This window comes from Vidua macroura, chromosome 37 (assembly GCF_024509145.1).
Source record: "Vidua macroura isolate BioBank_ID:100142 chromosome 37, ASM2450914v1, whole genome shotgun sequence".
Classification (NCBI taxonomy): domain Eukaryota; kingdom Metazoa; phylum Chordata; class Aves; order Passeriformes; family Viduidae; genus Vidua; species Vidua macroura.
Genome location: NC_071607.1, coordinates 432,885 through 449,327, shown reverse-complemented (window position 1 = coordinate 449,327; position 16,443 = coordinate 432,885). Strand labels below are relative to the sequence as shown.

General features: G+C 55.7%; 1 protein-coding gene across 4 annotated transcripts; it reads right to left on the bottom strand.

The window, feature by feature from the left end:
* Positions 1–2,095: 2,095 nt before the first annotated feature.
* LOC128821241 (N-acetylmuramoyl-L-alanine amidase-like) lies at positions 2,096–16,427 on the bottom strand. Of its 4 annotated transcripts, XM_054002183.1 has the most exons (7): positions 15,964–16,427; positions 15,458–15,539; positions 6,309–6,401; positions 4,959–5,828; positions 3,844–4,054; positions 2,485–2,806; positions 2,317–2,406 (listed from the first exon to the last, which is right to left on the bottom strand). In XM_054002183.1, exons 2-7 carry the CDS (start codon positions 15,477–15,479, stop codon positions 2,404–2,406), a joined length of 1,521 nt encoding a protein of 506 aa, XP_053858158.1. In that variant the 5' UTR covers positions 15,480–15,539; positions 15,964–16,427; the 3' UTR covers positions 2,317–2,403. The 4 variants fall into 4 exon arrangements, with proteins under 4 accessions (XP_053858156.1, XP_053858158.1, XP_053858159.1 ...); XM_054002181.1 differs by lacking the exons at positions 2,485–2,806; positions 15,964–16,427 and adding an exon at positions 7,204–7,941 and having other exon boundaries at positions 2,096–2,406; positions 15,458–15,542; XM_054002184.1 differs by lacking the exons at positions 15,458–15,539; positions 15,964–16,427 and adding an exon at positions 6,649–6,730.
* Positions 16,428–16,443: the final 16 nt, after the last annotated feature.

Here is a 16,443-nt window from a genome sequence, read left to right as displayed (position 1 = left end):
GCGTTTCCATTCCTGCAGCCGCTCCCAGCACCAGCTCCCCAGGGACCTCCCGCCCCTTTCGGGGTCGCCGCCAGTGGACCAGCAGTGGCAGTTGCGGTGTGCCACTTGTAGTTCTTCAGTAGGGCGGGGGGCTCGGGGTTGGCTGGGCGGACTTCCACCTCCATCTGTTGGGGGAACGGTAGAGTTTGGGGGGTCCGCAGGGTAGATGTGGGGGCAGTGGGATGGGTGGAGTCACTTTGGGGGGCCCAGGGCATAAATTTGGGAGTGGTGGGATGGGGGAAGTAATTTTGTGAGTTGGAATTGTGCGTGGCAGGATGGAAGGAATCATTTTGGAGGGTTCATGGGCTGGACTTGGGGTTAGTAGAATGAGTGGAGGCATTTTGGGGGTCCCTGGGCAGGTGTGGGTGGGGTTGGGATGGGGAGAATCACTCAGGGGAGTCCAGGGGCTGGACTTGGGTGTCGTGAGGTGGGCATCCCCAACTTGGCATCCCCACCTTCAGAGGTCCCCAATTTTTGGTGTCCCACCTCCCTGGGATACCCCTGCCTATCTAGGGGACCCAAATTTTTGGGTTCTTCTGCCCACCCAGGGCACCAGTTGGTGCCCATGCCAGGCCCTCGCAGCCCCCACCCCTGCTGGGGAGAGGGTGCCAGGGGAACAGGGTGATGGATGCCCTGCCATCCTTGTGCTTCAGGCAGAGGTGGGACCGGAGGCATTTCCGTTGCGCCCTGGCCGCGCTTCCCCTGTGCCCCCCCACACCCTGGGGACCCCCTGATCCCCCCTTTGTCACCCGCTCAGCACAGGGCACACAGTGGCACCACAGGACCCCCTCTCTGTGACATCCCCGAGGTGGCACCTGCACTTTCGATTACCACCATCTGCCAATTTGTCACTAGTGCCCACATGTAGGATGTGTGGCCCACATCCTACAAGGGGGGTGACAGCCTTTTTGGGGTCCCCCCATGCCACTTCCAGCTCCCTGCATCCCCCTGAGGATGCCGTGTGACTCCATATCCCCCACGCTGTCCTGGCCGCAGTATCCCCCGAGAGGATCTTGGGGACTTTGGGGACTGTCCCCATGTCCCCCCCACCCTGTCCCCGCAGTACATCCACTGCTGCACCCACGCTTGGTCCCTGTTCCTGTTGTGGCTTCCCTGTGTGACTGGGTGTGAGAGACAGTCCGAAGTTTCCTTCATTTGCCTCACGACCGTTGCAAGGACCCTGCAGACCCATGACAGGAGTTCTGGCCTGGCCAAAGTGGATGCGGACGCTTGCCCAGTGACTGTTAGCACATGCACTCGCTGTGCTTCTACAGAACGCTGTATTCAAACAGGTTGTGACAAGCGGTGGCTTGTCCCTGTATGCAAGCACCTGCTTCACAGAGCAAGGGGCTCTTCACAATGGCTCATCAATCTTGCCTTCCTTCTGGCCAGATGCCACTCGCTTTGGCTAAAGACTATACAAACTGTAACTTTTTGGGAATAGTTCAGTGAACCCCCATGGATGATGGTGAATCCATGTGGCTGGACCATTGAGGACCTCGTCTCAGACGGTGGTAGCTATTCCCCTTCCCCTCTTTTTCTTTCTATCCTTTATTTCCTTTCTGTCCCCTCTATCGCATTTGCTGTTGGTACCTAAATAAAGGTGCATTTGTTGTGATTAAACTGATGGTCCCCTGCTGTTTGCCTTTTTGCACTTTTGGGATCGGTTAAAGAAACCATCACGACACCCTGCCTGAGCGGATCATGACACCAGGCAGGAGTTTCAGTCACCCCTTCACCACCTCCTCCTTCTCCACCCCTGCCCCAGGAGGTGATGCTGCTGTTCCTGCTGGGGATGCGCTGGCGACACCTGAGGGATACTGCAGGTCACCTCTCAAAGAGAATGTGGGGTCACGGTGGCTCCTAGAGTCCCTCCGAAATGACAGCTGCGGGGCCTGGGATGCTGCAGGTGCCAGTTTGGGGGCTGGGTGCTTGTTTTGCGGGGGGGGGAGGTTGGGGTCTCCAGGATGGCTCCCGAAGTCCACTCCCATCACCCCAAAGTTACCCCCAGCCCATGCCACAGATTCCCCCTTGCTCTGCAGGGACCACCCAGAGCTGATGTTCTATAACTGGATTTATTTTGGGGGGTTTTGGGGTTGGGCCTACTGTATGCTGGTGGGTCAGTGGGGTGGGCCAGGGTGTGGCTGGGCTGGTGGTCATCTGGGCTGGGGACTGTCCAGGCTGAGGGGCTGCAGACCAGAGTCCAGCCGGGATCCGTGGGTCTGGTGTTCATCTGGACCAATGTCCAGCTCAATGCATCAGACCAACATCTGCTGGACCAGTGTCCATCCAGACTGGGCTGGTGTCCATCTGGACCACTGTCCAACCTCTCCTGCCTCCATCCAGCCCGGCCAGAGCTGCTCCTCACTGCAGAGTGGACAAGACCCACAGTCAGTCACAAGATGACCCAAAACCCCTTCCCACCAATCCCACCAGGCCACCCACCCCGAGCTCCAGTGCCACCGGTGTCCCCTGGAAGCCGGGCCAGCTCTGGATCTCCTGGAAGAGGGCGTTGCCGGGGCAGTCGGTGTGGCCGAGCTGGCGGTGGCCGCGGAGGGTGAAGTCCGACCGGATGTGTCCAGAGCGGACAGCGCAGGGCAGGAGCTCGTCCCGCACTAGGGCCAGCGTGTCGGGGTCCGGCAGGCTGGCCGTGAAGTCCCCAATGATGCCAATGCCAAAGCCTTGGGTGTTGTAGCCCTTGGTGTGGGCACCCACCCAGTGCCATCCCCGGCCTTCGTACAGGTACCCGTCCGAGCCCACCACAAAGCTGCGAGGACATGATGGCAGTGAGGGGACAGTGGGGGACAGTGGTGGGGACTGCAGGGGACAATGGTGGGGACTGCAAAGGGACTGGGATGGGGATAGTGGAGAGACAGTGATGGGGATTAGAAGAGGACAGTGGTGGGGACTGTGGGAGGATAGTGGTGGGGACTGCAAAGGGACAGGGATGGGGACAGTGAGTGGACAGTGATGGGGACAATACAGGGACAATGGTGGGGGCTATGGGGGCTTATGGGGACTGAAGGGGAAATGGAAATGGGGACTGTGGGGCAACAGGGATGGGGACGGTGAGGGGACAGTGATGGGGACTGGAAAGGAACAGGGTTGGGGACTGTGGGGGTTATGAGGACAGTGTGGGGACAAGGATGGGGACTGGGAGGGGACAGTGGTGGGGACCATGAAGGGACAGTGGTAGGGACTGCAGGGGGACAATGGTGGGGACTGCAAGGGGACAGTGGTGAGAACCATGGAGGGGCAGTGGTAGGGACTGTGGGGGGGACAATGGTGGGGACCATGAAGGGACAGTGGTAGGGACTATGGGGGGACAATGGTGGGGACCATGGGGGAACAGTGTTGGGGACTGTGAGAGGACAGTGGTGGGGTCTGTGAGGGGACAACAACATGGACTGCGAGGGGACAGTGATGGGGACCACAGGGGATGACAGTGACCATGGGGGTTGACAGGGACCATGGGGAGACAATGACCAGCCCCAAGGGGGGGTAACAGGAACCAGTGGAGGTGACAGTGCCCATAGGGGTACAATGACAGGATCCAGGGGGGGTGATAGGGATTGTGGGGGTGACAGGGCCCATAGGCATACAATGACAGGAACTGGGGGGTTGACAGGGACTGTGATGGATGACAGGGACTGAAGGAGACAATGGCAACTACAGGGGATGACATGGCCCATGGAAGGTGGGAACCAATGGAGGTGACAGTCCCCACAGAGGTACAATGACTGTTCCCACAGGGGGTGCCAGGGCCTGTGGCAGGTGCCATCACCCCAGGGAGGAGACAGTGACCTGTAGCCGATGTCATCCCAGCCGCGGGTGTCCTGGTGGAAGCGCTGCATGTTCCTCATGGCGTGGGCGCAGGCACCAAAGGTTCGGCAGGGCTGTGATGGCTCCAGGGTGTGGTGCAGGAACACCGAGCTCAGTGGGGGCTGCAGCAGGGCCGGGGTGCCCCGGTAGGGATCGGCACCCCACAGGCAGCGTGGCACAATGGCTGGGCACTCTGCGGGGACAACAGGGTGGAGGTGTCCCCTGAGATCTTGGTGACATGGCAGAGGCCATGGGGGGACATGGGGCTTGATGGGAACACAGTAGAGTCCACATGGGGACAAGGGGCTTGATAGGCCCTTGGGGACATGGTGGTGTCCGCATGGGGACACGGGACTCCTTAGGGACATGGTAGAGTTCACCAGGGGAAAAGGGGCTTGATGGGGACACAGTAGAGTCCACATGGGGACAAGGGGCTTTGTGGGCTCCTGGGGACATGGCAGAGGCCATATGGGGACAAGGAGCTCCTTGGGGACATGGTAGAGTCCACCAGGGGATGAGGGACTTGACAGGTCCTTGGGAACATGGCAGAGGCCATGTGGGGACATAAGGCTTGAAGGGGACACAGTAGAGTCCACCAGGGAACAAGGGGCTCCTTGGTACCCATATGGGGACAAGGGGCTGGATATGTCCCCATAACCATTGGGGATATGGCAGAGGCCATGTGGGGACAAAGTCCTCCTTGGGGACATGGCAGAGGTCATCTGGGGACAAGGAGCTTGATAAGTACTTGGGGTCACAGCAGAATCTGTGTGGAGATATAGGGAGTGATAATCTTTGACTGGAAGGTGACAATGCCCATTTAGGGGGTGACAATCCCTGTTTGAGGGGTGACATCCCTGTTTAGGGGGTAACAATCCCTGTCTGGGAGGTGACAACTACTGTTTAGGGGGTGACAACTCCGTTTGGGGGGGACAATTTGAGCCCATTTGAGCAGTGACAATCTGTATTTGGGAGGTCACAACGCCCATTTGTGCAGTGGCAATCCCTGTTTAGGGGGTGACAACCCCTGTCTGGGAGGTGACAACTCCAGTTTGGGAGGTGTCAACCCCATTTAGGAGATGCCACCCCACCCGTACCCACGTAGCGCTCGCTGAACTCTCGCGCCGCCCTACGAGCCACGGCCGCCACCTCCTGTGTCCCCATGTCCCTCAGGAGCTCCGAGGTGGGTGACAGCGTCCTCAGAAGCCCCAAAACCGCCGCCACCTCCTTCTCCAGTCGTCCCTGTCCCGCCAGTGCCCCAAAATCCCGGCGCCGGTAACTGCTGGGGGGTCTCCCCGCCTCTGAGCCATTCCCAGTCCCGTAGTAGCCCCGAAGCAGTTCGGCCACCGGGAGGGGTCCCTGGGCCAGCCGCGCCCCCAGGACCGTCCCATCCATGGCCCCAATGGCCACAGGGTCGGGGACAGGGGACGGGGGACCCCTCAAGGTGTAATTTTGGGGGTTCTCCACGTCGTCCCAGCAGCCACCGGGTCCCAGTGCAGTGGCGTTGTTGTCACCCCCCTGCGCTAGCAGGAAGGATGTCCCCAAAGCCTCGGCGATGGTGACAGCCAAGAGGGGGTCGGCGGGCGGGTCGAGGGTGGGGAGGGGTCGCCCAAACCCGCCAGATCTCAGCCCCGCCTCGATGCCGGCCAGGAGGGGACCGAGGGCCACCGTGGAGCCGTCCGGGGTCAGCACCGCCCCCAGCTCCGGTGTCGCCGGGTCGTGGTGGAGGAGCTCGGTCAGGAGCTGCCACTGGCCCAGGGTGAGAGCCGGGGGGCGTTCGGGGTTCCCGAGGGGCTCGCCCAGCACCGCCCGGCACCCCGGGGTGCTGCAGACCCCCAGCCCCCTCCCTAAGGCCGCGGTGGTGCCGGGGGAGCCGCCCCTGGCCGGGGACTCGAGGGCATCCAGGATGTCGAGGACCGAGTCCATGTGGCGTGGGGGGACAATTGGGGACACAGCTGGGGACACGCCTGGGGGGACAGGGGGTAGGGGGTGAGGGGGGTTAAGGGGTGGGGAGGGGGTTGGAGGAGGGGGAGGCACCCAAAAATGTGCCACAAGCAAGGGGAGGGCACCCCAAATAGGGGGGAAAGGACCCAAACCAGGGGGAAAGGACCCAAAAGAAGGGGAAGGGATCCAAACCAGGGGGAAAGAATCCAAACCAGGGGGAAAGGACCCAAAATAAGGTGAAAAGACCCAAAATAAGGGGAAAGGACCCAAAATAGGGCTAAAGGACACAAAAGAGGGAGTAAGGACTCAAAAAAGGGGGAAAGGCCTCAAAAGAGGAGGAAAGGACCCAAAATAAGGGGGAAAGGAAGCAAAACAGGGAGAAAGGATCCAAACCAGGGAAAGGAACCAAAATAGGGGGAACAGACCCAAAAGAGAGAGGAACCCAAAATCAAGAGGAAAAAAGGTGTCCTGGGGTGTTGTGGGATGTTGCGGTGTGTCCTTACCTCTGCCAGGGTGGGCGCAGACACTCAGTGCCAGGAGTAGCCACAGAAACATCCTGCAGGACACGAGGACACCTTGAGGGACACGGGGACACCCTGTGGACCAGGGGGACACCCTGTGGGACACAGCCCCAAGGCCTTGGGGACTTTGACCCCACAGGGACACATGGGAGAGGGACAGGGACACAGGGAAAGTGACAGGGAGACACATAAAGGGACAGGGACACACGGGGAGGAGGGAACACAGGGGAAGTGACAGGGAGACATGGAAAGGGACAGGGACATGTGGGGAGGAGGGGACACAGTGCCAGCAGGACACACGTCAGGGACAATGTTGCCACACCTGTGGGGACGCTGCTACCATGACATGTCAGCACATGAAGCCACCAGGATGTGTCAAGGGGCACTGTCACCAGGCCATGTGACCCCCCGGGTGACACTGACTCTTGTCCTGTCCCCAGGGGCAGTTGGGGTCCCCTGAGTGCAGTGGCTCTGGGACACCCTGATGGCTGTCACCTGCTTCCGGGCCACTTGTCACCAGCTGAACAAGTTCCCTGTCCCACCCTAGAGGGTGATGACATTCAGCTGGGACACTGTGGTGGTGACTGTGGGGACATGGTGGCAGGAACTGCATCAGGCAGTGCTTTGCCGTGGCCGAGATGAAGGTGCTGGTGGCACTGTGGTGGCACTGACACTGTCCCAGTTCATGACCCCACCCATGTCCATGTCCCCAATGTCCCCATCCATGGCCATGTCCCCCCATGTCATTGTTCCCCACCCACGCCTTTGTTCAACATCTTTATTTTTTACCCCAGTTTCAGGGGTTTCAAAGGGATGAACACAAGGCTAAACCAAAAGGAATTATGTGTCTGTGCTAGCTGAGCATCCACATGCTTACATGGGTGGAAGAAACTTTTTAGGAGGGGTTTCCATCCCACTGTCTCCAAAATTGTGAGTTTTGCCCCAGTACATCCCCATCTGGCTGTGGAAAATGCCTGTGGGCCAGAGGGAATTAAAACAATGGATTTATGTTGGAAAAGACCTCCAAGGCCATCCAGTGTTGCTTGATGCCACCAGAAGATGCAAAAGGTGAGATTTTTCTGGGTATGAAAGTTGACAAATCTGCTCTCCACAATGGATTTCTGATGGTCTGTGGATGTGTCCAGGTACCCATGGGGAGCCCAGGAGGATGTGGAGCCCCCCAGCCAGGGATCTTCCCAACACGGATCACCAGGACCACAGATCACCGGCTCATCCTGAAGCTCTTTCCACACTCTCCACACTTGTAAGGTCTTTGCCCAGTGTGGATTCTCTGGTGGTAAATCAGAGTTGAGCTCAGGTTGAAGCTCTTCACACATTCCAAGCACTTGTGGGGCTTCTCCCTGCCATGAAGCTGCTCATGGACACCCAGCTCTGAGCTCTGGCCTATCTCCAGCTGCATTTCTGGCCCAGGGTGGGTCTTTCCTCCTCACAGATCCTGGGGCTGAGTTTGCAGCCCCTCCTCATAAAGGATCTCTGGTGCTTTTCCTCCCTTTTGGATTCCTGCGACGTGGAGCTGCTCAAAACAGCCTCTTCCATGAGGTTCTGCTGTGGGGATTTGTCCTCCCTGGTCTCCATCCTCAGCTCCATCCTCCGCCTGAGAGAGAAAGGACAAGGAGAGGATGGGATTTGCCTCCGTGCCGGAGGGAAGGGGAAGGAGATCCCCCAGTCCATCCCTGGCAGGACGGTGTTGGCAGCGAGGCTATCCTGCAGCCAGGGGCCATGCTGGGCTGGGAGATTGCAAGAGACGGTCTGAAGTTCCCCTCATTTTTGCCTCACGATCGTTGTTGTCCTGGTTTAGGACAAATTAGGGGAAAACACCTCCAAAAGATCCCCTTATAGGAAACCAAACCCTCCGCCACTTCCCCCCACCACCGGGTTCGGGAGGAATTCCTTCAGAGGGGAAGTGGAAAAAACTTGTTTAAGGAACAACAAAAAAACACTCCCCAGCACAAGAGAAATAGCCCGAGATGACCACAGATGTTTTCACCAGTCCAAGGGGGTTGAGCTGTATCTCTCTTTGCCGCAGAGGGTACGCAGTTTCTTTTGCAGACCCCGGGGGAGCTCCTGCCCGGAGTAGGTCCGATGTCTTCTGGGGGGGGGGGGGGGGGGGGGAAGGGAACAACGGAAACCGGGAAAAAGGAAAAAAAAAAAAAAAGGCAAAAAAGCAAGCCAGCGAAAAGCAGAGAAAAAAGAGAGGAAAACAGAGCCAGCAAAGCATGCAGCCAGCAGCAAGCAAAAGCAGCAAGCAAGCTAAGCAGCAAGCCAGCAGCCCGCCGGGGGGGGGGGAAGGAAGACAAAACAAACTGAGAACAGGGAGCAGAAACCACGATTGGGATACTGTCCCATGTCTGTGTGGTTTAATGTACAAACAATGGCAGTAACATCCAGCAAATTGAGATGTTTGCATATGAGTCTCACCCCACAATCAGGTCTCCCTGAGGTACACATCGTGTTCTTCCATCTTTCTGCATTATCCACCATGTACAACCTGGTCCCTGAGCAAAGACAATCCCACGAATGGGTTTGTCTGTACTCGAGGCAGAATTGATCCACACTGTCCTCCCTAACAAACCTCTGATATGTGCCACTGGGACTTTATCTCCGTCTACTATATTCAGGGACTCAGACTGGGCAGGACCTGCTCGATTGGTGGAACCTCGGGTGTTAACTAACCAGGTGGCCTGTGCCAAATGCTGCTCCCAGTTTTTGAAAGATCCCCCACCCAATGCTTTCAAGGTGGTTTTTAACAGTCCATTGTACCTCTCTACCTTGCCTGCAGCTGGTGCATGGTAGAGGATATGGTACACCCACTCAATGCCATGTTCCCTAGCCCAGGAGTTGATAAGGCTGTTCTTAAAATGAGTCCCATTGTCTGACTCAATCCTCTCAGGGGTACCATGCCTCCAAAGGACCTGCTTTTCAAGGCCCAAGATGGTGTTACGGGCTGTAGCATGAGACACAGGGTAGGTTTCCAACCATCCTGTGTTGGCTTCCACCATTGTGAGCACGTAGCGCTTGCCTTGGCGTGTCTGCGGCAGTGTGATGTAGTCAATCTGCCAGGCCTCCCCATACTTGTACTTGGACCACCGTCCCCCATACCATAGGGGCTTCACTCGCTTGGCCTGTTTGATGGCAGCACACGTCTCACAGTCATGGATAACTTGAGAGATACTGTCCATGGTTAAATCCACCCCTCGGTCTCGTGCCCACTTATAGGTGGCATCTCTACCCTGATGGCCTGAGGCATCATGGGCCCATCGCGCTAGGAACAACTCCCCCTTGTGTTGCCAATCTAAATCTATCTTTGACACCCCTATCTTTGCAGCCTGATCTACCTGCTGATTGTTTTGCTGTTCTTCATTAGCTCTACTCTTGGGGACATGAGCATCTACATGGCGAACCTTCACAGGCAGTTTTTCTACCCGGGTAGCAATGTCTTTCCATTCTTCAGCAGCCCAGATTGGTTTTCCCCGATGCTGCCAGTTAGCCCCTTTCCATCTCTCCAGCCATCCCCACAGAGCATTGGCTACCATCCATGAATCAGTGTAGAGGTAGAGCTTTGGCCACTTCTCCCTTTCTGCAATGTCTAGGGCCAGTTGAACGGCTTTGAGTTCAGCAAGTTGACTTGATCCACCTTCTCCTTCAGTGGCCTCTGCGACCTGTCGTGTGGGGCTCCATACAGCTGCTTTCCACTTCCGATTCATTCCTACGACGCGACAGGAACCGTCAGTGAAAAGAGCATAGCGTGTTTCCTCTGCTGGCAATTGGTTGTAGGGTGGAGCCTCTTCAGCCCGTGTCCCTGGTTCTTGTTCTTCGTCTGTGACACCAAAGTTTTCACCTTCAGGCCAATTTGTAATCACTTCCAAAATCCCAGGGCGATTCAGTTTACCAATACGGGCGCGCTGCGTGATGAGGGCAATCCACTTGCTCCATGTAGCACTGGTGGCATGGTGGGTAGTAGGAACCTTTCCTCTGAACATCCACCCCAGCACCGGTAGTCGTGGTGCCAGGAGGAGTTGCGCTTCCGTACCAATCACCTCTGAGGCAGCTTGGACTCCTTCGTAGGCAGCCAAAATTTTCTTCTCTGTTGGGGTGTAGTTGGCTTCAGACCCTCTGTAGCTCCGACTCCAAAATCCTAGCGGTCGGCCTCGAGTCTCATCAGGCACTTTCTGCCAAAGGCTCCAGGACAGACCATGGTTCCCGGCTGCAGAGTAGAGCACATTCTTGACCTCTGGTCCCGTCCTGACTGGGCCAAGGGCTACTGCATGAGCAATTTCCTGCTTAATCTGGGCAAAAGCTTGTTGCTGCTCAGGGCCCCAATGGAAATTGTTCTTCTTGCGGGTGACCAGGTAAAGAGGGCTCACGATCTGACTGTACTCAGGAATGTGCATTCTCCAAAAGCCTATGGCGCCTAAGAAAGCTTGCATCTCCTTCTTGTTGGTTGGTGGGGACATAGCTGTGATCTTGTTGATGACATCCGAAGGAATCTGACGCCGTCCATCTTGCCACTTCACTCCCAGGAACTGGATCTCTCGAGCAGGTCCCTTGACTTTGCTCCTCTTGATGGCAAAACCGGCTTTCAGGAGAATCTGGATTATTTTCTCTCCTTTCTCAAACACTTCTGCTGCCGTTTTCCCCCACACAATAATATCATCGATATACTGTAAATGTTCTGGAGCCTCACCCTTTTCTAGTGCAACCTGGATCAGTCCATGGCAGATAGTAGGACTGTGCTTCCACCCCTGGGGCAGTCGATTCCAGGTGTATTGCACTCCCTTCCACGTAAAGGCAAACTGAGGCCTGCATTCTGCTGCCAGAGGAATGGAGAAAAACGCATGAGCAATGTCAATAGTGGCGTACCACTGTGCTGCCTTGGACTCCAGCTCGTACTGGAGTTCCAGCATGTCCGGCACAGCAGCGCTCAGTGGTGGAGTCACTTCATTCAATGCTCGGTAGTCCACAGTCAATCTCCATTCTCCTTCAGATTTACGCACAGGCCAGATGGGGCTGTTGAAGGGTGAGTGGGTTTTGCTAACCACCCCTTGGCTCTCCAGCTCACGAATCAGTTTGTGGATGGGGATCACGGCATCTCGATTTGTTCTATACTGCCGGCGATGCACTGTCGAGGTCGCAATTGGCACTCGTTGCTCTTCCACCCTTAGGAGCCCTACTGCAGATGGGTTTTCTGTCAGTCCAGGCAAGGTGTTTAATTGCTTAATGCTCTCTGCTTCTACAGTGGCAATTCCAAAGGCCCACCTGAGTCCCTTCGGGTCTTTGTAATAGCCGCTCCGGAGGAAGTCTATGCCCAGAATACATGGAGCCCCTGGGCCAGTCACAATGGGATGTTTCTTCCACTCCTTCCCAGTCAGGCTCACCTCAGCTTCCACCAGGGTCAGTTGTTGTGATCCCCCTGTCACACCAGCAATGAAAACAGGCTCTGCCCCCACATATCCCGATGGTATTAGCATACACTGTGCACCAGTATCCACTAAAGCGTCATATTCTTGTGGCTTTGATGCGCCAGGCCATCGGATCCACACCGTCCAGAAAACACGGTTTTCCCATGCCTCTACCTGGCTAGAGGCAGGGCCCCTCTATGCCTGGTTATCCTTCTTTCCTTGGGCATATGTCTTGGAGGTTCCCTCAAGGGGATCAGACATGTCATCATCATACCTGGCTGTTCGACTACGGGCAACTGGGGCTGCTTTCCTTTTCTTACCTTCCTTCAATTCACGCACCCGTTGTGCCAGAGCAGCAGTAGGCTTCCTATCCCATTTCCTCATGTTTTCTCCAGACTCACGTAAGAAGAACCACAACTCAGCTCGTGGGGTGTACCTTCTCTCCCCAACAAGGGAACGTCTGCGTTGGGTGCCAGGGCCTCTAATTTGCACAGCTGAGATTTGGAGGAGGTCATCCTTAATCTCTTCCCTGAGTTTCTTGCGGCTTTCCTCTATTTTGCCTTCTAATTCCTGCAGTTGTGTTTCCACAGCTGCAATTCTGGCATGGGTCGGGCCATGTACAGCATCCGCATATGCCCGAAGCTTCTTTGCCATATCAAGTACAGTCTCATATACCTCCTCCCGCTTCATTATTGCTAGAGCAGAAGCGTATTCAGGTGGCCCAAGTCGCACCAGTTTCCTCCACATTACAGGTGTGCATGGTACAAGGTCCGGATTCCTAATTGTTACGTCTTCTGAAAAAATGATCTCCACCACTGCCATCTCCCTCAGGCGTTGGATCCCCTGTTCTATGGTCTTCCATCGTGTCTGCTGGACATAGAGGTCATCGGCACACAGATATCTTTGTGCTACGCTGTCCAGGACCTGTTCCCAGAGGCTTTGAGGGCTAGCCCCCCTCATCATGCCTTGGTCGATGACAGGATCATGTGACAGGGACCCCAAATGCCTTGCTTCAGTGCCATCCAGAATGGTAGCCTCCCCTGCCGCATCCCAAAGGCGGACCAGCCAACTAATTATAGATTCGTCAGGCTGTCGCCGATAATCCTTCCTTAGGCCTCAAAGGTCCTTCAGGGAGAAGGCATCAATATTAGCCTCTGATCTTGTGCCAGTTGCTTTGACTCCTGATTTTATGTCAGGAGGTGTTGAGGGTCCTTCTCCTGCATCATACTCATCATTGTCATCCACTGGTCGATCCGTCTTCTCTGTGCACTTTCCACTTCGCGTGCTAGTAGCCACGGCCATTGGTTGAGGCTTACAGTCTGGTTTAGCTGCTGGCTTCGGACCTGGGCTGTTGGCTGCAGCCTGAGTGACTGGGATTGCTGCTGGTTTATCTCCCTGCCCCCCTTCCTCTGTCTGCTGCCCTACAGTATCAAGCAGAGTGCGATAAGCATATGCCAGGGCCCAGCTCACTGCAATGATCCTTTTCTCCTTGGGGTTATCCTGGCATTTCCCTTTCAGATACTTCGCCACCTCAGCTGGGTTCTGGATGTGTTCAGATGGAAAGTCCCAAACTACAGGATCAGAAAACTCCTTTAAAATTTGGCCCATATCCTCCCATTTTCCGCACCACTCAGGATTTTTCACCCTTGGTTGTACTCCTCAATCAGAGGTCTCACCAGCCCCTCTAGAAATCTCAGCCTTCATCTTATATAAACTGCAGACAGTATAGAGAAAGGTTATTAAATTAAATAACAGAAAGATGGTATCCTTGGCAGTCAGGGAGGACAGGACATTTCCTAATAGAGATGTAAACAATTCGGAGGAGGAAAAGGAAAACAAAGGCTGAAAAACCTCCTCCCCCATAACAAATTTAGCACACAGCCACAACCACGAGTTATACATTCCTGGAGCCGATAACAACATTTTTATAAGCCCCTTGCAAAGTATCACAGCCAAGCCCAGCCCAATAAATATTCTCGTTAGTGCCCCTCTGCTACAAAAGCTACGTATTAGGGACAATACCGGAGCTACTTCAGGATAAGAAAATAACTCCAGGGACCATAAAGCTATCAAAACTTCAAAGAACCCTAATGACCACAAATAGAGGCAGGCTTTCACTCCAAATGACATCATAACTTTAAAAAGAGACATACCAATATTCCCACAGAACAGTTAAAGCCAAAAATATTATTAGAATAAAGTTTTTTCCACTTTGTCTGGGCTTCCCCGTACGGGCTACCAAATTATTTGTCCTGCTTTAGGACAAATTAGGGGAAAACACCTCCAAAAGAGCCCCTTATAGGAAACCAAACCCTCCGCCACTTCCCCCCACCACCGGGTTCGGGAGGAATTCCTTCAGAGGGGAAGTGGAAAAAACTTGTTTATTAAGGAACAACAAAAAACACTCCCCAGCACAAGAGAAATAGCCCAAGATGACCACAGATGTTTTCACCAGTCCAAGGGGGTTGAGCTGTATCTCTCTTTGCCGCAGAGGGTACGCAGCTTCTTTCGCAGACCCCGGGGGAGCTCCTGCCCGGAGTAGGTCCGATGTCTTCGGGGGGGGGGGGGGGGGGAAGGGAACAACGGAAACCGGGAAAAAGGAAAAAAAAAAAAAGGCAAAAAAGCAAGCCAGCGAAAAGCAGAGAAAAAAGAGAGGAAAACAGAGCCAGCAAAGCATGCAGCCAGCAGCAAGCAAAAGCAGCAAACAAGCTAAGCAGCAAGCCAGCAGCCCGCCGGGGGGGGGGGAAGGAAGACAAAACAAACTGAGAACAGGGAGCAGAAACCACGATTGGGATAATGAGCATGAAAATGTCCTGTCCCCACGACAGTTGTAATGACAGAGACTAAGATCCTGAAGACCCTGATTGAAGTTCTGGCCTGGCTGAAGTGGATGCTCACCAAGTGATTGTTTGCAGGTGTGTTTGCTCTGCCACCACACTACACAGCTTCAAGCAGGGCCTGGAAAGGAGCTGCTTGCTCTGTACGCTTACACCTGCTTCACGATCCCCGCTCATTACAATAACCCATGAATTTTCCCACCTCTTGGTCAAATGAACTTTCTGGGGTACCTTTGGTGATCTCCCACAGAAGATCCCTCATCTGCCTCACGATCACCGTGGTGGATGGAGATTGAAGCTCCCTCCCAAGGACTGAGACCCCTATAATCCTAACACAGGGGCACTGGCCTGACTGAAGCAGGACGTTCGCCAAGTGGTGCCTGCAGGTGTGTTCGCTGGACCAAGAAAACAATGGGTCTCGCTCACTGCTGAAATTGACTTGCCTTGCTTTGGAACATGGACTGTCTGTACCCATTTTTCAATAGAGTCATTTCTCCATTACCTGTTCCCCCCACTTGGCAGAGGACTATAAAAGACCCCTAAGTTACCCAAGACTTCAGTGAACCCCCACAGATGACGGCGAATCTATGTGGCTGGACCATCGAGGATTTAGTCTCTCCATTTGGTAGCTATATCCCTCTCTTCCCCCTCTTTCTGTCTGTCCTTTATTTCCTTTCTGACCCCTCTATCGCATTTGCTGTTGGCACTCAATAAAGGTGCATTTGTTGTGATTAAATTGATGGTCCCCCGCTGTTTGCCTTTTGCACTTTTGGGATCGGTAAAACGAACCATCATGACATCCCGCTTGTTCTAGCGGATCGTGACAGAGATGGAGCAGAAGAGAATAGGAAAGGGGCGGTGACTTCCTCCTCACCTGCCCGAGTGCCCCGGGACATTTTCCTCTTCCTCGCGGTCGCCTCCCCCTCTATCCGGCCAAGGTTTGGGAATGGGAAATCCTGGTTTGCGGGGAAAAACAAGAGGTGAGCGTGTTGGGTTTGATGGTCCCGGCTGCGCAAGTCCAGTCGGACAAGTGACCACCCCTTTCAGCCTCGGGAGCCCGGATCCCGCTCATTTCCAGCCTCCCCCACCCCCTCCGTCTACCGGGCGTCCCCCGGCTCCGGGATCGCCCCTCTGCGCTCTCCGCACTCCGAGGCTCCCGCGCTCCACCCCGGCTCTCTCCGGGGAATCCCCAACACCGATATCGCCCCCGTCCCCGCCGATACCGCGCGATCGCTACCTGGGACCGCTTAGATCCCCCCAAAGTGGAAGTTGCGGCTCAGCTTTGGGGTCCTGCAAGATTCAAACATCCCCTTCCCCGCAAAAAAATCCTCCCGGAGACCCCCCCGATGGATTTGGGCCGAGCTCCCCGTTCCCGCTCACCTGCGGGTTCGGGGGGGGCGATGCTGCCGGAACCGGGGGAACCTCAGCGGGCGGGCCAGGGAACCGCGTGGCTTCCTGCTGCTGCTGCTCCTCCTCCTGCTCTTCGTCCTTCTCCTAGTTCTGCTCCTGCTCTTCCTCCCGCTCCTGCTTTTCCTTTTCCTCCTCCTCTCTCCCTCCTCTCCATCCCGCTCCTTCTCCGCTCCCAGCCCGGCCCGGGCAGGTGCCGACACCCAAAAGCAGCCACGCTGTGCTCTGAGCGGGTTGTAAAGCGGCCCGGCCTCGCCCTGCCCGGCACTGGGAGCGATACTGGGAGCACCGGGAAGGAACTGGGAGCGCTCTCCCTCCCAGTATAGCTGTTACTGGGAGCACTGGGAGGGAACTGGGAGGAAACAGCGTCCGGACGCGGCTGCAGCCGGCGGGGGGCGTAGCCAGACGGAGGGCGAAGCTATGGAAATACCAGGCGGATCGCGCCCCGTGATT